The 22,868-nt window shown below is 41.3% G+C and overlaps 1 protein-coding gene across 1 annotated transcript in view; it reads left to right on the forward strand.

Moving 5' to 3' along the window:
- Positions 1-1,336: 1,336 nt before the first annotated feature.
- Positions 1,337-22,868, forward strand: part of LOC138769784 (sulfotransferase 2B1-like) — a 38,823-nt gene continuing 17,291 nt past the window's right edge. The window contains exons 1-5 of the mRNA XM_069948469.1: positions 1,337-1,439; positions 6,640-6,773; positions 8,975-9,115; positions 14,014-14,222; positions 16,702-16,828. Of these exons, the coding sequence (XP_069804570.1) occupies positions 8,980-9,115; positions 14,014-14,222; positions 16,702-16,828 (472 nt within the window). The 5' untranslated portion in view covers positions 1,337-1,439; positions 6,640-6,773; positions 8,975-8,979. The remainder of the gene's footprint in view (positions 1,440-6,639; positions 6,774-8,974; positions 9,116-14,013; positions 14,223-16,701; positions 16,829-22,868) is intronic.

The raw sequence follows: 22,868 nt of genomic DNA on the forward strand, positions 1-22,868 counted from the left end.
CCCTATATGTCAGAGTTATAGTTAACCAGTAAGAGTATACCCATACCTGCACTGCCTTATTTATAAAGATAGCCGAACCATAGTAACAATGAAGCACTTTGCCCCTCTGCCATTTTGTCTCAAAGCTCCTCCTAATAGTCTATATCGGCTATATCTGCTTTGTGTCTATGTATGTACTCTCAGAATTGTAAAGTGCTGCAGAATCTGTTGGCGCTATTAACATAAAAATTATTATTATTATTATTATTATTATTATATGGACTCACTGTATACTTATAAAACCTCACTGTAAATGGAAACAAAAGTTTACATGGCGCAGTGGATGTCCGAATTTCTCAGAAATGATAGTAAATACTTAATTATAGGGGCAATAATGTTATTACTATTACACAAACAACAAAAATATATTTTAATTTTTTTAATTTGTAAAAAAAAAAATGTATCAAAGAGATATGGGCCCAGCACTGATTATATAAGAAACAGCACAAGAAAAAGTGAGACCTACCAGCCCTATGGTCCTACCTGTGTATTGGAGACTTGGGCGTAGCTGGGGGTTCAGCCTGAAAGGGGGGGGGGGGGGGGGTGAGTCTGAGTGGCTTTTCCAAGATTTTAAGACAGTCTTAAGCCAGCCTCATTCTCTTTTCTTCACACACAGCACTTTTTTGCTGCAATTTTGTCAAAGTAGTGGAAAAACAGCGGCCGAAATGTAATAAAAAAAGTGTTATGCTATGTGTGAACACAGCTTTAGGGGGAGCGAGGAGTATTGACACCAAGCTTTCTTAGGCCGTGTTCACGTGTTGTAGTTGCAATAATGGCTGTTATTTAGGCTCGAATTGACGTCCATCCCAAAAAATGGCCGTTGAACAGCCAAAAAAGATGTTATATGGTCGTGGCCGAATGCTGAACAGATGAGCAGTTGCTTTAACCTCACTGTTCAATGGTAAGCAAAGAAATTTGAAATTATGAGGCAGGGTGGGTGGACTGTGATGAAGAACTGAGGGAAAGCAATGCCTTCTGGGACTTGTAGTACTGAACAACTGCTCAACCTGGAAGTAAAACCTCAAAATACAGAACTAAGATTACCAAAACAAATGAATTTACATGATGTCGGAGTACCCTTTTAAGGTATGAACTTTTTAGCACTGTGTTCCGGGCAGCGATATAGTTATTGACTCATGTGGTGCCAAAGTGCATAGTAGTATCAACAGCGGCCAGCAGCTCAAGATTGACTGGTTGGAAAACATTGTTTAACCTGATTCTTTTTAGAAGTATCCCATGTTTTCCAGCTACAGCAAATAATACAGCCAATAGCTGGATAATGAGGTGGAGTCTAAATCCTTACCTCATGGTAGAAGCTGTATAATTGACCGAGATTGCTTAATAAACTAAGTTGAAAAGTCTTGTATGGCTGAGAGGGAACAGAGAGTCTGGACTTGAAGGTATCTTATTCCTTTCTTTCTTTTCAATGTGATCTTGATAGCTTAAACTATTGTGCATTATTACTGTACTGATTATCTTCATTTTATAAGGATAATTGTATTATAGCATTTACCTAGAACAATGTTTAATGTGATAATAGTAAAATGTTATAAGTATCCATTCTCTGCAAGGGATCTTAAACAAATAACAATAAACAAAGGGGGGAAAAAACAACAACAGTATGCACCGGTATATGTTAGCATCCTATTTTGACTTAAAGTATATGCATGCAACACATTGAAGAATTTTGATGTGAACCCAAATGTAAACTTGTTCCTGCTGTATTCATTTCTGGCTTTAGCTAAAAGTAAAAAAAAATATATATTAAAAAAACTGCTACAAAAAGCTGTGTGTCAATTCCCCCCTTCTATCTATCTGAAGGTTATGGTCGTTGCTTGGGGATACTTGTCTTAAAGTCCTATAGGGTTTTTATATATATATAGCAAAATTTGAGCATGCTCAAGTCTTGAGCTGAGCCTTATTTACCTGGGGAACAGCGTGGATCATCTTCTGCAGACAAACAAGTTGTTCTCTCTCTCTGTTATGAATGTACCTGTTCAGACCTTGGCACTCGCTGTGCAACGTACGACAGAGGCTGCACTTTGGGCCATAATCTGTGTTTATTTTGTGTTGTCTTCGCTCCAGTATGAACTCAGTCCTAGTTTTGTTAATTGGTTTCATCTGACACACCTGCTGAGTTCTTCTGGTAACTGCAGAGTTCAGCTTTGTTTTGCTTTTTTTTGTCTCTTCTAGCCAGTCAGTTACCTCATTGTCAGTTGTGTATGCTCTGAAACCAGGAGGCCGCTGCAATAGGAATCTGGACTAGGATCCTGGTTCCCTATAACTTGTCCTAAGTATCTCAGTGTATTGCTGTTTTTTCAGTATAGATTCTCTGTCCTGTGTCCCAGCTCTCCTTCATCTATCGGTGCATTTCCTCTAGTTTTCTGTCCCTTGCTTTGTATTCTGACCATCCTTGCCTGCCGCCTGACTAACTAACTATTTGCCTGACTTTTGACTTCTCCTCTGTTTGGTGATTCTGTACCTTTGCTGCCCACCTGTTATTACTCGGACTGTTGACTGCAGAGAGACTTCTGAGCTGTTTTTATGGGGTAAAGAGTCTTTTTGTTTGTGATTAATTCAGAGATTTACAGTCATGTTAGGAACCACATTAAATTGATGGGAGTTGTTTGAAATAATAATAAGAATGACAATATCCTTCATGTATGTAGTAGCGCCATATTGCCTATAAAGGAGAAAGATAATCATGCACTATGATATAAGGGTTTGTGGAGTATGGTTATCTTTTATATCAAAGTAAATACATTTTAGATGCCTTCACTCACGTTCTAAATGTACTAGCTGTACTATCTGGGTATTGCTTACATATTGGGTATTAGCCAGTAATGTGTAACAGCAACCCGTGGGATACACAATTGTGGATTAGCTAATGTTTCACCCACTTTATAAAGCCTACTGTTCGTGAAGATCCTTTTGTGGTAATGTGGCTCATGTTTTATTCAGTCAACAATGATACAAAAGGAAATAGTTTAGGGTCCATTTCTAAACACTGATATAAGTCCAGGTGTAAACTGATGTCATATCCAAGATCTGCTCCCACAGAGGGTGAAAAAAGCGGCACAGAGCGGCAGTGAGTTCTACTGCCTTAGGGCGGGTTCACACTACGGAATTCTCGCGGACAATGTCCGCGGAATTCCGTCAGCTATCCACCCGCACGGGCACGCGCTTTTCCGCCGGCTCCATAGACACCATTCTATGGGCTGGCATATTCCGCAATCCGCTAAAAGAAGTGACATGACACTTCTTTCAGCGTATAGCTGAATACGCCGGCCCATAGAATGGTGTCTATGGAGCCGGCGGAAAGGCGCCCAGATGTGCGGGCGGACAGCTGATGGAGTTCTGCGGACATTGTCTGCGAGAATTCCGTAGTGTGAACCCGCCCTTAGGGTACAAACACACAGACCGTATACGCAGCCTATTTACTGCTGCGATACGCAGCAAATACGCAACAAATACGCAGCAAATACAAAGCAGATTAGATCTAAATAACTGAACACAGCATCAAATCTGTACCACCAAATCTGCTGCGTATCTGCTGCGTATACGGTGTGTGTGTTTGTACCCTGAGGGTACAAACCCACTTGACGTATTTGCTGCGTGAATCAGTCTTAAAAATAAGCAGGCAAAACGCAGGTTGGCTTTATACGATTGTTCTGCGTTAAAATACGCAATTGCGTATTTTTGAAGCGTGAAGCTACTTGCATTTTTCACACAGGTTGTTAACAACTGATGCTTTGCTAACAACAAGCTTCACGCTTCAAAAATACGCAATTGCGTATTTTAACGCAGAACAATTGTATAAAGCCAACCTGCGTTTTGCCTGCTTATTTTTAAGACTGATTCACGCATCAAATATGTCAAGTGGGTTTGTACCCTGAAAGAGATTGTCATCAGAAAATGACCTGCAAAGCAAATCTTCCCACAAGAAATCATATAAATGCAGAGAATTGGTTCCACACCCAAAAAATACTTTTTTAAAATTCTGAATTACATGTAAAACAAATGAAACAAACATTTAGATACAGCTGAATATGTGATATTATAAGTTACTGTACAGTATGGCAATCAGCATGAGGAGTATAATGTATAGTAAGAGCATAAACCAGAAAAAACTGCAGCAGTTTGTAGATACAGGCTGGAACTTCAGATCCCCATAATGCAGTAGCATAGTACAACAGGCTAGAATAGAGAATCAGGTCTGCTGTCAGAGGTCTGTGTGGTCACATGACAGCAATGAGGAAGAGGTGTGTGGTCAGCATGGACTAATCAGGAAGTGAGAATCACAGGAGGACAGTGGCAGAAACTTTTCTATACAGCAGTGTGTATAGCTGAGTGTAAGTGCAGGCACATTATAGCAGGAATGAAGAGGAGGGAAAACACAAGGACTGGCAGAGACTGCAGGGAGCATAAAGTAATGAGCAGGGCAGATGTGGGCACATAAATACAGCGGGGTTACAGCTATATAGAGATTACCTCCACAGTCCTGTCCCCTGATGCAAGCCCCAGCCTGAAGTGGATCTGCTATGATTTGGAAGGTGGGGGAGACTTCCTCGGTCAGAGTAAAGTCCCAGCTATGCAGACCATGCCCATCTCCCACTAACCCTCCCACCCAGTACAGGGAGCTCTTAAACCAAAGCAATGCTTTTAGACCAAGTTACAATTTTGAAAAACTATGAGCTCTTTTTGCAAACATTTGTATGAGGAGGAGGGGTGACCTCCTCCTGCGCCTGATTTATCATGCTTAACAGACGTAAACCATGGCAGAAATATACACCCGTACCGTTGACAAGCTGTCAACAATGGGACGAAAGAGCTGGCATACTACAAGAAGGGGGCAAGTTGCTTTGAATGTATTTGGAAAAATATTTAACTTGAAGAGGTCTACAAGTATAAATATAATAGTGGAGATTAGAATACCCCATTAATAACAGCTGACTAGTAAAGTATATGGTCCATCTAAAAGGGGCTTCTTTGCTCAAAGTTTGTCTTTTTATTAATCTTAAGCTCAGTGTAGGTTTGATGTGTTATTTCAGCTATATAAAAAACATATACCACTCACTATGCCAGGTTTTGCCACCAAAGGCAGAATCTACTAATCTCCACAATCTGTGTGTAATGTTTCGTTGATATTTTGCTAATATTTTTATAGCTGCCATTAGTTGCAGGCTTTACTCACAAGTTGCTCAAAATAATATTTAAAGGGGAACTATTAGCAGGTTAGATAAATCTAACCTCCTGATCTAGCCCCCTATAGCACTGGGGACGCAGAGAAGGAAGGTATGTGTCTTATCTTCCTCCTTTGCGCCAGTCCCGTGCCTTTAGTTTGGGTAAACTTCACTCTGGGGCACTGTCTTGTCATCCAGCCCACCCCTTCTAATGATAATCAATGGTGGGGTGGGCCAGATGGGACAGCACTGCTCCGGAGCAGAGTTTACCCTGACTAACAGCACGGGACAGGCACAGAGGAGGAAGATAAGAGACATACTTTTCCTTCTCCGCTTCCCCAGCATTTTAGGGATGAATCTAACCTGCTGATAGTTCCCCTTTAAATTAAACACTGCATGCATTGCAGATACTGTTTCTTTCAATATTAGAATAAGTAATGATATAGGATAAGAGTACAAAGGCTGTACAACGTGAGGAGTAGGAGAAAACAATCATGAACGTCCTTGACCTGCAATCAGTGTCCTAACCAAAGGTTAAATGAGTTTGCCATAGTGTGCTACAGTTCAGATAAATACTCCTTTGTCCTCCAGCAATTAACCCATCATGATTAGAATGGATGAGGTCAGGATTAACTTGTGTAACCTAATAGCAGGTATTTTATAATCCATAGTTGTTAATATTAATACACTGTAGGCTCATAAGACGAAGGGTCTAAACATTCTTATTTTCTTTTGAGATTAGAGTTAACAAGACTTCAGAGTTAACAAGACTTCATTCATAGAATAAGGCATTCTAGAAGTTCAGAAAGAGTTGAAGGGGTTTTCCTAATATCTTAGTCTACAGCAGAACATATTGTGGGACATTTACTAAGGAGTCTAATGTGTGCAACTATTCTAATGGATATCTTGTGACTGATACATTTACTATGGCAGTACTTCATTTTAATGAATCTAATTAAAAAGGCGCAGATATGAAAGAATTGCGCAGTTTTATTCACCTGGTACTGACCAGACTTAAGCCTGCGCCTGTTTATGCGACTTTTGATAAATGATAAGTGCAAATGATAAATTGGGCACTAATCCCAGATTATGTGAACTTTTGGCTGAATACTTAAAACAGGCAGATAAAAAAAAAAGTCGCATCTAAAAATATTCACCTGTCAAATACTGGTTCAGAAATAGAACTTAGACCAAAAATGGGTGAAAAATGCAATTATTCACCAAAAATTAGGTGCAAAAACCTTGATAAATGTCCCCAATTGTCTTCTGTCTATTCTCCAATCCCTTGATTGCCTATTCTATTATGTGAGGTTTTATTGTTTTACCTGTAACATGTTTTTTTTTTTTTTTTTTTTTTTTTGGATGATTTTATCTGACCCATATACTAAGTCACCAGGCATCTTCTTTCTTTTTTTAGGGAGAGAGCCACAGAGGTGTGTCTGAGACATTGTTGGTCCTGCCCCACTCTACTACCACGACCTCCGCCCCTGCCTCCTCACTGCAAGGGATTTCAAGGAAACCGAAAATAACATAAAGCAGAGAAAGCACAAGGTGGGCACTGCGTGCATACGTCAGGTATAAGTCAGTGATTCCTAGCGTTAGCAGGGTGGTGTTCGCTTTATATTCAGTGAAATGCAACAATCAGAACAGTAAAAGACAGTAGCTGCACTCACCCTTGAATCTCTTTAAGGACTTCTTTATTTCAGTACAAAAATACCCATATGAAGGTGTGGAATACTGATCTAAGATAAGGTGGCTGTCACAAACAGTTTGTGACTGCAGAAAAGAAATGGCTACACATTTTCTTATAGAAGCCTATCCATTAAATACATACGTCACAAGTGTCTTTCTGCATTTGAGATGTATGCAAGCAGTGAAAAATGCTAAAAATGTGATGCGAAAAGAACATTAAGAAATTGCTGTGCTCTTAAAGGACAAGTCCGGCGGTTCACAAAAAAAGAACCCCCCAAAAAAACAAACACATTTTATACTCACCATCCCTCTGGTGACAATCACTGATTGAATCTCCTACTGGCCGCGTCCCTGTTAGCTCCGGCTGGCGTCTTCAGATCTCCCTCCCTCCCTCACTTCCGTGTTTCTGTGAAGTGAATGGGAGAGGAAAAGGCTTAGCCAATCAGGACTGAGCAAGCTGGAAGCCATGTGATGCGCTCCAACCAATGAAAAGGCTGCTGGTGTGCAAGTGCACCATTAGCCTTTTCTTTCCCATTCACTTCACTGGAAGAAGACCTGGCCCACTGATGACATTGACACAAATAGTGCCAGGAGAAGAGGACGTGGTCAATAGTTATTAGGTATGTATGCTTTCTTTCACGACCGAGGGGATGAGGGGAGGGGGGAATGGGTCAGGGGCCAGATAGCTTATTAACATACATTACAAAGGTATATAACATCAGAGTTGTCCTTTCGATCCTCAAAGAGTCTGAAAGAGGGGTGCCAAATTAAATCTCGGCTCCGTGAGCAGAAAACCCAGCTATGCCTGTGCATAGAATGTAGTAAGTGAGAGGGGGATAGCACAGGTTAACACATTCTGATACAAGAGTAAAATAACAGCATATTACAATATATCTGCAGCATAGCATGGTAACAGACATGCATCAAAGTGAGAGGCGCTGCAGGAACATGGAAAAATAGAAGATACTGTCTCCTCCATCTGTTATGGGTTAGTTCCCCCAGAATACCTCACTACTAGAGATGAGCGTACCGGGTTCGGGTTCGAGACGATCCAAACCTGAACGATCGGCATTTGATTAGCTGGGGCTGCAGAACTTGGATAAAGCTCTAAGGTTGTCTGGAAAACATGGATACAGCCAATGACTATATCAATGTTTTCCAGATAGGCTTAGGGCTTTATCCAAGTTCAGCAGCCACCGCTAATCAAATGCCGAAAGTTCGGGTTCGGATCGACTCATCTCTACTCACTACCTCTGTTCAAGGGATAGGAACAACAGACAAAATAGTTAAAATGAAAAGGTAATGAGTGAGTCGGAAAAGTGTTTTAAAGTAGACTACCAATAAAACCCACTGAACACAGACAGTGAGCAGTGGCTGTTCCTGCCCACTGTCCCTGCCTACTTGCCACAGACAGCCCTAGGGGGCTGCCGATAACCACGATAGCAGTCCCTACACTGATAAAGTGTAACACAGTACAGGACAGATCAAACAAACACAATGAGCCAGAGTAAACAATCCGGGTCAGCAACGTTGAGCAGCAAAAGTATAAAATCACGATCCAAAAGAGTAGTCAAAGTCAGGCGGTAAGGTCAGGGCAGTCTGCAAAACAGGAAAATCAGAGAAACAAAACCAAAGGTCAGAAATATACAGACAAAAGCAGAGGTAAAAGCTGTAGTAGAGTATAACTCAATAGCCAGCATCTAACTGCTGGAGTGTCAGGCTTTTATAATAGACCAGGAGCCCAGTCCATAATCTCATTGGACCGGCCGCCTGAATCCATCTGTGCAAGTAAACCCTGGCTGGCAGAGACATCTGTCAGTCAGGAGAAGACAATGCTGAGCAGCTGAAGGAATCCTGAGTAGCAAAGATTCTAGCAGCAGAGTAACTCCTTTTCTGCCAGAACTCTGACAGAAAAAAAAGGTGGGGCTTAACAAACAAGACAGGATCAGACCAGGTTCAGGAATCAGCACCTTCTCCACTGCACAGCCTGAACTGATGAATGAAAAGGCACAATCCTGACAGATTTATTGAAATTGAACCGGAATTTGTTGTCTTTTTAGATAAAATGTCTTTTGACCACTTTGACTACAAAGGAACCAGGTTTGCTAAAGCGGCACACAGTGAGGATACGGTCAGCTATGCCGAAAATGAATTTGAAGTTTTTGATGATGACATTTTTAATGTAACCTATCCTAAATCAGGTAATTACCATTTATTAGTCTTCAATCTTTTTGTATTTCCTTTACATCCATATATAATACTTTTCTAGTTACTCTCGAGTATTTAGAATTGTCTAATATTTCCTTTTGTTGAGACTACAAGAAGCAGTTAGGAGTCATTCACACTTTTTGTGCATGGTCTGTAATCACAGACGATGTACTATGGAATGGACTTTGGAACCACATTGTCTCAGTACAGTAGCACAAAGATTTAATAATGAATAATGATATTGACGGTTCCAAAGTCCTTTCCATAGCATTTAGTCTGTACACAGAACATATGAATGACCCCTAAAAGTTTATGTAATGTGGCCACATTTTTTGTATTACAGTCTAAAGTCCAGGCCCAACTGCTTGTTAATTACCCTGACTGACAGCTCGGATCATCAGCCATGCCGTTCGGCTGGGACCTTAGGCCATAATATGGACTCTCATGTTAGTGTCAACCCTCAAAATGACAAAAAGGAGAACATAACACATGTGCAGGGCACCTTGTCAGCTACGGCAGAGCCTATAAAGCCCAGTATAACCATCACTGTTGAGAAGCTGGCCTATTTGTTTAGCACTTAAGGTGACATTAGAGATGAGCAAATTTACAGAACAAACTAAGCGAAATCTAAATCAGTTGTAGATACAAAGCAAGTTTCAATTTACATTTATGATTATTATTATTCAGTTATTATGTTATAAAACAAAGTTATACTTGTCTAAAATCCAGGTCCATTCTCCTGAAGGCAGCTTTTAGGTCTTGTGCTGGCTAAAAAAAAAACCAGACTAAATACATGAAGTCCCAGCCAGTACAGAGTGTCACGGCTCAATGTGTCCATCAATCACATGTGAGCACTTAGATGATCTGGGAAGCACAGGACTTCCTGTGTTTAGACTCTTTGAAATAAAAAAGTGTTATGCTGCGTTTACACGAAACGATAATTGGCCCGATCGTACGATTAACGATGTCGGAGTAACGTTTTTTTTCTTCAAAACAATCAGCAATTAGACGGTATGATATATTGTACAGAAAATTCGTTTTGCGATCGCTTAAGCCTATCTCACACATTGGTTACATCGGCGAACGACTGTTCACACGGAACGATCAGCGATTTTTTTTTTTTTTTTTTTTTTTTTTTTTTTTTTTTTGTGAACGATCAACGACGATTTGAGAACAAGTTCAAAGATCAAAATGAACGATTTCTCGCTCGTCCTTTGTTCGCTGCGTTTACACGTACGATTATCGCTCGAATTTGATCGTTATCGTGCAAATTCGCACGATAATCGTTACGTGTAAACGCGGCATTAAACTAAAGCATACTAGATGTCATGACCAGGTCATGTGGCATACCCGGAGGAGCAGGAGCCATCCATGCTCCATGATATCTTATTATGCTGCTTCGGACTAGAGGAAAAGAATAGAGAAACAGTGAGTATATACAGTACAGTGTTTCAATAGCCGCATAAATTCTCTATTCAAGCCTTTTGGGCTCCAATGTCTGTAATGTATGGATTCAAAAGGCCCCCCTCTTCAGTAGGAGCTTTTTTAAGATAACCCCCTCGCTTTGATAAAACTACTTGCCCCAGTACTTGGAACCACAGTTGGGAAACAGAATGATTTTTTTTCTTTCAAATAATTTGGCACAGGGAGTAATGTATTTGGACAACTTTAAAGAGTAACTCCAGATAAGAAAAACTTATTTTCTATTAAAAGTAAATTAAAAGTTATACAGATGTGTCTATATAATGTATTACCATATCTGTGCGGTTCTGCCACACTGGTAGCTGATTGACAAAGTGAAGTGAAGAGAACTGGCCTCTGTGCCAATCCACATTGTCTCCTGCTCCTTCTGCTCTCCCCCCTTAGGAGACAAAAGATTCCATGCCTCTGTCTCACATTCTGTGTGTGTTTGCTGAGCACAGAATGATAATGCAGACGGGGCAGGGCGTGATGTCACAGGAGGCTTGGCTGGATCCCCAAATACCCTAATTGATTCACTAACCAGCCCCTCCCTACATCTGAGCAGCAAGGAGTGAGAGAAGCAGCTGCTGCAACTTCACTGATTGTGTAAAGGTCTGCAGTAAAATTAGAGCTATGTTAACACATGTTGGAGTTTCATTGCAGTACTGCAGCGTATTCACAGAAATGATGTAGTAAAACAATTAAATGATGCTAAACGGCAGAGAGGATCAGAGCCAGCACTGTTAATCCCACCTTGACAAAAAATGAGGCATAAACAGTATATCCCATGTAAGATAATAATGGCAGAGAGGATCAGAGCCGGCACTGCCAATCCCACCTTGACAAAAAAATGAGGCATAAACAGTAAATCCCATGTAAGATAATAATGGCTTTTGTATGTTGTTGCATTGTCAGTAATGCAGACAATGGAAAGTCCCATTCCTTTTACAATTTTAAACAGAAACTTATTCTGTATCCCAACTGGGTTCCAAGTACCGGGACAAGTAGTTTTGCCAAAAAGCTCCCTCTCAGGAGTGGGGGCCTTTTAAATCCATACATTAGAGACATTGGAGTCCAAAGGCTTGATTAGAGAATAGTGTTATTTGGCTATTGTAACCTATACTTACAGTGTCTCTCCTCTCACAGGGAGTGTCTATTCCTGTTATTATAGTCCTGATCTAATTTGTATGTGGCCCACAATTTCGGTAGGATTTAAATAACAAACTGGGCACCAATACATGGATTCAACTGTGTGTGTGTATGTATATATTTATGTATTGCATTGTATGTATTGTTTGTACTATTGCTTGTATATTTTTTGGTGGTGTTGAAAGACAAACGACTACAACGGTCAGCCGACATCATTCATGTCGGCTGATCGTTGCCTTCTACACGGAATGATTATCAACTGTAATGGCCAATATTGACCGAATGCCGTTGATACTCGTTCCGTGTAATGGGGCCTTTAGTTTCGCTTTATCAGCTGGTTAGCTGTCTCACATTATTACTTAGACAGTTAATCTATCTTTAAAAATTAATTTCCTGGATGAAGTGGCATGTTCAGGAATGATTCCTTTTTTTGAATGAAATGCCATTAAAGTATTTCATCTCTATATGTATAAGCTCAGCCTGGAGATCAGAACTGGTTTTCTGTCTGTGCATGTAAACCAGAATGTTCTTTAAAATGAAGAAAGGAGAAATCCAGAGAAAATGAACATTTTTTCCGGAGGCAAGTTCAGAGGGGAATATAATAAACAAGGGTTATTTGCCTCTCCCTATGCCCCCGAAGTGCTGCGTCACAGGCTCCCGGACAGATATGTCATCATGCCTCGGGGGAAAATATCTGACCCGGCTGATGGAATGCCCCATCAGACAATCAGTGACTGCAGCGGTGTCCCGCCCCAGTCACTGGCTGAGCCGGCAGTCAGGACATCACTGGAGAAGAAAATCCAGGAGCCCGACGGGAGTTCCAGAGTGGTAAGACAGCGCCGCGGAGGCATGGGTAAGTATTGTTTGTTTACTATGTTTTCTCACTGCCCCTACCTGCTGGAAAATTTTCAATATTGCCAGTCTTCTTCTTTAAACAAACGCTTACTGAGATTTGCAGTGCCTTTACAGAGCACAATCAATTGGGCAGCTGGGCTGCATGAATGATCAATGCATCATTTATAGAACTATTTAACAGCATTATCAGCTGAACATCCCGTTTACACAGAGAGATGTTCTGCTGATATCAATGATTCTATGACAGTCACCTGTTGTTTGTACTTAAGTGATAATATAATAGGGTCACAGTTGATCTTCCAAAAGGTATCATGTAAATTAAGGGTGCAAAACTTTGGCCATCCAACTGTTGCAAAACTACAAATCCCATCATACCTGGACTGCCAAAGCTTTTTAGGGTAACTATCAGCAGGTTAGACAATTCTAAACTGCTGATAGTCCCCTATAGCGCCCGGGACGCTGTGGAGGAAGGTGTGTGCCTTACCTTCCTCTTCAACCGCAGTCCTGCACTGTTAGTGGGGGTAATCACTGCTGGGAGCACTGTTAGGAGCATAACTTACTGTTTTAGATCTAATTCTTGAGATGAGAGCACTTCTTTTAAAGGGGATATCCAGCGCTACAAAAACATGGCCACTTTCCCCCTACTGTTGTCTCCAGTTTGGGTGGGGTTTTGAAACTCTGTTCCATTGAAGTAAACGGAGCTTAATTGCAAACCTCACCTCAACTGGAGACAACAGTAGGGGGAAAAGTGGCCATGTTTTTGTAGCGCTGGATAACCCCTTTAAGTAGAGGAAAGTCTGTCTGGACTCTTATAGTTTTCAGGGTTTAGGGAGAACGACCTAATCTTAGGGAGGGGGAAAAGTGTACCTGATGAAGGGGGTTCATCTCAGGCCAGAGTTCAGAAACAGAAGCAAAAAGATGATTGTCACAACACAAGAGGCCAAGCAGATGCTATTAAGTTTATCTATGTAAGAATTTATTTAGTGTGGTGTGCCAATGAACTTTTTTCTTTTAATCATATTTGTGCACTTTGTATTTTTTATTCAGGCACTTTTATACAGTATATGTTTTCATTGCATTTAGGCTGTGTTCACACTACATAAAAAACACAGCCCTATTTCATAAAAACGGCCATAATTGCGCAAACAATTATTTTTACGTAGTGTGAACCCGTCCTTAAGATATGTAGATATTACATATCCTAGTCTAGCCAACTAGATCAGTGGTGTCCAGGTAGAGTTGTAATAAAACAACTAGAAGTGTTTATGATACATTTTTATTTGCATTGTGTTCCCCTACCGCAACTATTACCCAGCGCCAGATAGAGTATACTGTATGTATGTATGTATGCTCTCATATATACTGTGTGCATGAGGATTTAATTCTATATATTGTATGTACTGATATTAATTCTTACTATTTATAGGTACTAACTGGATGATCCAGATCTTGAATTTAATTCAAAACAAAGGAGATCATGAAAAAAGCAACATTCTGCCTATCCATATTAGATCACCATGGTTTGAAACTCTTGGATCTCAGGAACAGATCCAAAAGATGGAGTCTCCGAGAATATTATCTTCCCACCTACCGCACCACATTTTTGCTAAATCTTTTTTCAAATCTAAGGCAAAAGTAAGTCAAATGAAATACTATGCTCTGTGAGAATCGATCCAGCATCGTTTTTTTCGGAAGATGAAATTTATCAGGGAGAGGTATACAAATACAGCACTGAAAAATTCCCCTCTCCTGTCAAATCTACCATTGCCCAAAGGTGACATCAGGCCTGCCGGCCTATTCAGATGGAACACTTCCTGTAATGCTCTTACTGCTAATCGTGGTTCATTCCTGTCCCTGTACAGATCTTCCTTGGGTTGCCTCGTGAGTGGCCCTAATCCTGACCTGTAAATTTACTTCACCTCATCCCTGCTATTGTTTTGGTACCTGGCTACTGACCTTTGGATGCATTGTTGCTTATGCTTCTTATCCTCTGGCCTGTTGCACCCTTACTGGTAATGACCAACAGCTCTGTTCTTGACTGCTACTGCCTTAGTGCTACTGTCACCAATATATGACTTTGGTGACCACGACTATCTTACAACATAGTCTTTAGAGTTTCAAGCTATGTTTCCACTGTGTCTCATAGTTTAAGTCCAAAATATACATCAAGAGGATTCTGCTATGTATACTCCCCATGGACGCCTATGATAGATTGCTGGTGGGATCTGCCATAAGTAGACACCCAGGTTAAATGAATGTTAGGCTGTTACCATTCTCCTTGTCAATAGGGTGAGTTCCTGACTAAGCACCGATTGGATTAAATAAGACTATGTAAGAAGATACCTTATAATTTAAAATGGTAAAACCCACTTGTCAAGTTATTAGTTTCCAAGAAGGAATAAGAAAGGAAAAACACAATGGTAAAACCCACTTGTCAAGTTATTAGTTTCCAAGAAGGAATAAGAAAGGAAAAACACAATGCCGAGTTTGAAGAAAAGTTTTCATTCAGAGTTGTTATTTAATATGAAATACAATATAATACAAGGAATGCCGACAGGTTCTTTACAATACAGAGATCTTAGAAAAGTTTCTTCAGAATTTTCTATGTGATATGGAATACATTACAAGGAATGTTGACAGGTTCTTTTCTAACTACATCGTTCGTTTTCCAATTGGTCACATATAACATGGAGTAATGTAACAAGGAATATGCACATTAACTCCTTAGTAATCAAGCTAATTTCTGTTTTGTATTTTTGTTTTCCTCCTCACTTTTTGAAGAGCCATCAGTCAATGTAAAGAGCCCCCTGAGTGCTTGTTTTTTGAGGAAGCAATTTTACTTTTATCTTACCATAAAATGTACTGTGATACAAAAGGCAGTTGGGGTTTAGAACTGAAAAAAAAAACAGTTCTGCAATTCTTGAGGGTTTCATTTTTAGGCTGTGTTCACACAATGTATTAATTTTGTTAAGAACGGCCACCCTTTTTACTGAAAAGAATGGCCGTTAATAAAATTAATACATTTGCATTGATTTCAGTGCAAAAATGGCCATAGTGTATACATTGCGGCTGTTGTTGAACTGCGGCTGCAGAAAATAATGGACATGTCTATTTTCTACGGCTCATCTGTCCTATACCGTGGTATCAGTTGGGTGAAGATGCAAGACAGCGGCCGTTGTTTGACAATTCTAACAATGGCTGGGTCAAACAATGGCCATTGTCAATACAGTGTGAACACTATACTGATCACCATATGTTGTAAAAATAATTATGACATAAAAAATTAAGATGCAAGGACTATCAATACCATTTTGAGGTACATGAAACATCTTTGATCTCTTTTATTCTGTTTTTTTTTTTTTTTTTTTTTTCTGTGATGCATTTATACAGTATATTGTATTATAGTGTGATATCAGCCTGCGGCAGGCTGATCTGACATGTCAACCACTGATGTGCATACCACAATTGTGTTGTGGGGGTGAAAACAGAATCCTGACATGTGCAGCACCTGTCAAATAACCAGATAACTGCTGTGCGTATTGACTGCAACATCTAGGGTGTTAAATGACTGGTGGGATCAGAGTGATTTCCTTTGCCAGTCACTGGCTGTCAGTATTGACCGTTGACAGTAGACAATCCCGCCACCTCCCGCCCAGTGTATATGGAGAAGGCTTAACTCCTAAACCCAGTCCATATTCCCTGACTACTGGTTTGCCATAAAACATTTAATTTACATAAAAAATTTTCAAAAAAAAACCCTTGAAAAACTGATGCATTTGTGTACATCTATTTTAATCTGTTTCTCCATTGACTTCAATTATAAAAAGAGGATAAAACGCATCCTTTTTTTAACCTACACAAAAATATTTGTCTGTTAAAATTTTTTTTTACCCATTTTCTCCAGTCAATGGAGAAATGGATTAAAATGGATGCACACAAATGCATCTGTTTTCCTTCCTTTTTCTTAACTGTGTTTTTTTTTTTTTTGCAAAAACTAATTTAAAAAAAGAAAGAAAACATAATGTGAACCCAGCCCAAGGCATCAACTGTGACAATTTGCTAAATTGTTAGAGCATAAAACACAATCTTAAATAAATTATATATTTATTTTCAGATTGTCTACACACTGCGAAACCCAAGAGATGTCATTGTATCTTTGTTCCATTTTACCAAGATTCTCAAGATCTACAAAGGTTCTAAAGAGTTCCAGGAAGTCCTGGAGGACTTCATACAGGGGAATGGTAAGATATTTCCTTATGAGAATATATAATCAGGAGTAGAGAAGAGCGAATTTGCAGTAATAATGAAGAGAAGCCCTTCGTTATGTCGGACATCCGCTCATTAGCCAGCTATATTTTAACTCCATGCCAGATCCAGCCCTGGAAAAATTCTCCCAGTTCCTGGACTGGATCCAGCTTTTCCCAGCACCCAGGTAATGAAGAGCTTAGTTTCGTTATTACTGTAAATTTAATTACCTCTAATCAGAAATTAATATATATATATATATATATATATATATATATATATATATATATATATATATAATTTTTTTGTTTTTTTTTTATATTAATAAGATATCTATATAAAAAGAAAATCTGGAAATGTTACCATTATCACAATAACTGCTAAGGCAGACACAAAATTGGTTTCTGGTATTTAACATCTGCACTGTAAACCCACATGAGTTTTTAGGATACCTCGTTCTAAATCCATATTATCAATATTGTGTGGGTTCCCCCTTTTCAGTTGTAACAGCCTCCATGTGTGAGAGGGTCAGGCCTGCGGAAAACATTCTAGTTTATTCCACAGTTGTTCAATAGGGACTGCCTTAGAGATTTATCTAACAGATTTTTGAAGACCTGTTCTCTGCTTATATTCCGTTTCTGGCTTTGGCTTAAAAAATCTGTCAGATAAATCTCCTCTGTGTAAAGGCACCCTTAGTAGGAGCTTGATTATATAAACCTGTGGCAATGGGAGTGAATGAAATACCTGAATCCAATTATGAAGGGCTGTGGAGTCGGTAAGGCGCAGCTCCGACTCCAACTCCGACTCCGACTCCTTAATTTTTATCAGGACCGCCTCCGACTCCTACTCCTGCTCCTTCATAAATGGCCAGTCATATACCAGGGGAGTTATTTATCTCACTGGCCCAGCAGCTATAGTGCATAGTGCCATAGTGCAGCGAGCCGGGGTAATGGGAAGAGAGTGAGGGGAATGAGGAGAGGATGATGGTGATAGTAGTCTCTCCTGAGTGTGGCGCTGAGCTCCTCTGTGAGGGGATGCACTGAGGGCTGCAGAGTGAGGGTGTGCTATACCTGCAGGATGGCTGGAACTTGTCACGGTCACAGGTGGGGCACGAGGGCTTCTGCAGGTACAGGGGGACTCTCTGGCGCTTCCCTGGGCTCTCTCTCTCCTGTGGGCTACTGCAGGGATTCCTGGAGGGGGCTGCACCTGTGTGTAAGGCAGTCAATGGTGCGGACCTGTAGTTCCCCGGGGCCAACCCCAAATACTGCTGTCCGGTACAATGGCCCTTGATGGTGGTGTGGTGCAGATAACCAGGACCACAGGAAGACAAGGAGGGAGGCAGTGTAACAGTGTTATACAGTCCTTTGGCATACAGCGGTGAATACTGGCGGCTTTGACTGGGTTACTGTACTGATGGAGAGTCTGGTGGTGTGTGGGATGCTGATGGGCGCTGTGATCCGGTGGATCTCTTCCCCCAATGGTGCTTGAGTCTGGTATCCCTCTTAGTCTGCTAGGGAGTTCAGTTACTGGGCCGGGCCTTAGGCCACAACTTTCGGGTCCCAGAGGTATCCAGGGGTCCTAGTAAAGCTTACCCCCCGAATTTCAGGAGGATGGGTACAGAGGCCTCAGTTATCTCTGCTACCCAGTATGCTCAAGTCCTTTGGCTTAGGGGTTCTGCCCTTAGGATTCCCACTAACAGTAGAGAAATACCTTGTGTCTCTGTAAATACTCCTGAAGAACTCTCCTCTGGTTCAGTCTCTCCTCCTTTATTTCCTTCCCTTTCTTTAGTAACAAGCAGGCTTAACTGGCCTGCTTTCAGAACAACCACTAGGGACTGTACACACTGACTTGCCAGTCTGCACACTGACTGAACTGAACACACACTGAACTGAACTGAACACTACTTCCTGTCACAGCTAGGTCTTGTGAGGAGACTGCTCCTCCCCCTTCTAGCAACTTCCTATGGGATTAATACACTATCTCTACACAACCTAGAGCAGTTCCCACTAGGGACAGTAGGTGTCGCTGTTGTGTGGTGTGCAGGGTGAAACATGTAACCCATTCTCTGCCTGCCAGTTACAGGGTACAGAGAAATACACATAATAGTTTAGACAATAAAACACTTGTGGACAGGTGCCATCCGGTGCCATCTGGTATACTACAATAGCACACGCACACAGCCTGCTGCAGCCATAGTACATACACAGACATACACAACCTGCTGCAGCCCTAGCATACACACTCACACACAGAGCTGCAGCAGTAGAACACTGAAGAAAAACACCACATTGAGGACAGAGGTTACTGCTACACTACTTATGTCTTCTCCTCCTCTATATTACACGGGATATCTTCATATTACACTGCTGCTCATATACAGTCATCCAGCATCCAGGAAGAGAACAGCACAGATCTCCCCCCACACAATGGACTCTTCCAGCTCACAAACAAACTGCTAAAAAGTGACAAACAACTTTTCCTCGACCCCCCCCCCTCCCCTTATCTAATAGGGCCAGTGTCTTATTAGAATGTTGCTCAAAATATATAATGATGAGCAAAAATTCATATCAAAACTAGTGATGAGCGAGTACTAAAATGCTCGGGTGCTCGTTACTCGAAACGAATATCTCCCGATACTCGAGTACTCGTTTTGAGTAACGAACCCCATTGAAGTCAATGGGAGACTCGTGCATTTTTGCAGGGGACCCAAGTTCGGTAGAGGGAAGGTCGTGTGAAAACCTGTCAACCTCAGAAATTGATGGAAACACAACAGAAATGGACAGGAAACAGCAGGGGCAGCATGTATTTATGCCTCTGAGGCTGCCTAATGGCACCATTATGCCAAATTCTGGGCAACAGCCTGGTTAAAACAGAGGGACAGTAATGCATAATGCATTCTGGAACCTGTGGTACTGAGTACATCTGCTCAACCAGGAAATAGAGAAACACAAAACAGAACAAAAAAACACACAAAAAAATGGATTTTTGGTAGTTTCATAACTGGGATAGATAGGTAATAAATAATGCTATATGCTTCTGCAGAAGTTTCATTTTTTTCTTGCCTCGATCCGGAGTTCCCCTTTTAAGAAAAAATAAGACAAAATTAAATTAAGAAAAAAGTACAATATATCTATACAATAGTCTTAGTAAGCGGTGGTGTGGTACATCATAGTGCAAATGTCTGGGGCGGGAAGCACGCATCCTTCTAAACTATCAAAGTGATAAAAGTGAACACAAACTGTGCAATCAAACCACAACCAATAAAAGTGAGATAAGTGCAGAACTTTATACTTTTACAATGTGAACTATGAACTGAAAACAGTCACCCAACAATAGTCACATCCCATTCTCTAGTTGACTAATGTGATAATTCTAAATGCTAACTGGTTTAAAGTGCTAACAAACAAGCATGAGCACAACTAGATAGATTTTTCATACTGTGCAAACTTACAATATGTATATATCCCAACAAATTAAACTGAAGGGTAACCATCATTTCCAAATTTCTGACATGTTATCAAACTTGTTAGGGTCCAAGTGCTGACCCTAACCCTACTTGCTTAAAGGAAGGGGCAGAGGGCCCTCAGCAGAGTGCGGCATCTGTTCCTTCCTGATCATCACTTCCCGGATAGACAAACAGAAATAAAAAGGTGACGACCTGACCACCTCTGCCCTATTTTGGCAACTGTTGGAGGTAAGGAGGCTGACATGTCAATATGAAAGTTATAGTCACATCAATCGTTCTATGAAGTGATAGTTACCCTCCCCTTTAAGGCGCAAACAGCATTAACAAACTATCAACTGTGGCGGTGTGTATCCTAAACGTCATTGTTGTCAACTCCATTTCCTCACTCTCCTCCTCACTTTGAATTACATCCATTACAACAACTTCACTGTCTGACAACCGGGTCTCATCGTCATCATCAGACACCTCTTCCAACCCCGCTTGCAAGTCCCCACTCTCATCACCCACTGACTGGGTGAGCTGCATAGTTTGGGCATCAGGACAGATCGACTTCTCCGGTTGCTGTGACTCAGGGAAGGGTTTAGAAAAGAGTTCCTGGGAGCATGATAGTGGATCTGAATCCCTTATTTCCCTGGAGGGGCCAGGCTGTGGGGGAGGAGGCTGAGCTAATGGAGCAAGGGTTCCACTCCCTTGGGTAGCGTGGTTGGACTGCGTGGTGGATAAGTTACTGGACACATTATCCGCTATCCACGTGATCACCTGTTCACACTGCTGCAGTCAACCTTGAGACCCCGTAAGTTGGGCAAAGAAGCTAGGGAGTGGACATCTGCGGTGTGCCACTGCTACCTCCTCAACAGGTGCTGCTGTGTAACCCTGCCCTGAACCACGGCCTCCTGGGGTTAACCATTTTATGGACACTGCACAGTAGGGAACATAGATAGGCCTTGCGTATGAAATACAGAAATCAGGAAAAATACTTGTGCCCCTACAAGTTTTGGGGGGGCTGTACGGTACAATCTGGTAGTGGCTGGACCTAGATACACGCTGTGATACTCCCTTACAAGGAATAGTGAAGTTTTAGGCAGGTGTACTACAAATCCCAGCAATAGTGTAGTACCCACTAGTTTAGGGGGGGCTGTATGGTACAATGTGGTAGTGGCTGGACCTAGATACACGCTGTGGTACCCCCTTACAATGAGCAGTGAAGTTTTATAAAGGTGTACTACAAATCCCAGCAATACAGTGTAGTACCCACTAGTTTAGGGGGGGGCTGTACGGTACAATCTGGTAGTGGCTGGACCTAGATACACGCTGGGATACCCCCGTCCAATGAGCAGTGAAGTTCTATGCAGGTGTACTACAAATCCCAGCAATCCAATGTAGTACAGCAGGACCACCAGCCCCAAAATCAAAAAAGGAGTACACTGAGCACTTCTTAGGGGTCTGTATGCAACACCTAATGTCCCCTTTCTGCCAGAAGCCGATCACCACAGTCTGCTGGTGAAATCGTGGTAGCAGCACTGCAAGTCCCAGCCAGCAGTCTGTAGTAATACTATTAAAGAATGATTTGAAGCCCTGAAAAGGGCTGTTTGTTTGTATTGCTAGTATTCCCTGCCTACAGGAACGCTAAATCCTACACCGACGCTCTCCCTGAGAAGCAGCAGCTCTGTCCCTAATCTCTCACAGCATGCATGTGAGCCGAGCCTTGCCGGCACCGATGTTTATATGGCAGGGTCATCTGATCTGGCCAACCAATCGCTGCTATCGACATGTTTTGGTCCCACGTGATCGCAGGATGTACCAAAGAGTCTCCTGCATGTTTATTGGCTGAGAAATAGCCCCAAACTTACAGGAAACGGATGATGAGATTTTCTTGAGTATCGCGAGATGCTTGTCCAAGTAACGAGTACCATCGAGTACCTAGTTGGGACGAGCATGCTCGCTCATCACTAATCAAAACTCAATTCTAAATTGTTCTAAGATTTCTTTTAAGGCTCACACTACGTATATTTCAGTCAGTATTGTGGTCCTCATATTGCAACCAAAACCAGGAGTGGATTAAAAACACAGGCTCTGTTCACACAATGTTGAAATTGAGTGGATGGTTGCCATATAACAGTAAATAACTGCCATTATTTCAATATAACAGCCGTTGTTTTAAAATAACAGCAAATATTTGCGAAAATTATTATGTTAATTTGTTTTCCCTGAGTACCATTGGCATCACAACGATAGGGGTATTTTCGCCCCTGCGAGCCCCTGGGACGAAGGAATTTTTAATGAAAACGATAGCGAAGCTTTTATTAACCCCTCCTACAGGAAGTATAAATAAGCCCCCCCCCATACATACATCAGTCATTTACAAGAAAACAAAACAGGGAGGGAGACTTGTGATGCCAATGGTACTCAGGGAAAACAAATTAACATAATAATTTTCGCTTCCCTTACGTCCCATTGGCATCACAACGATAGGGGAACTAGCAAGTAATATCCCCAGAGGGTGGGTTGTCTGATACAGCTGCATTGAGAACTGACCTAGCAAAGGCCGTTCTAGCAGAAAGATTAGCATC

This window comes from Dendropsophus ebraccatus, chromosome 12 (assembly GCF_027789765.1).
Source record: "Dendropsophus ebraccatus isolate aDenEbr1 chromosome 12, aDenEbr1.pat, whole genome shotgun sequence".
In the NCBI taxonomy this organism is placed as follows: Eukaryota; Metazoa; Chordata; class Amphibia; order Anura; family Hylidae; genus Dendropsophus; species Dendropsophus ebraccatus.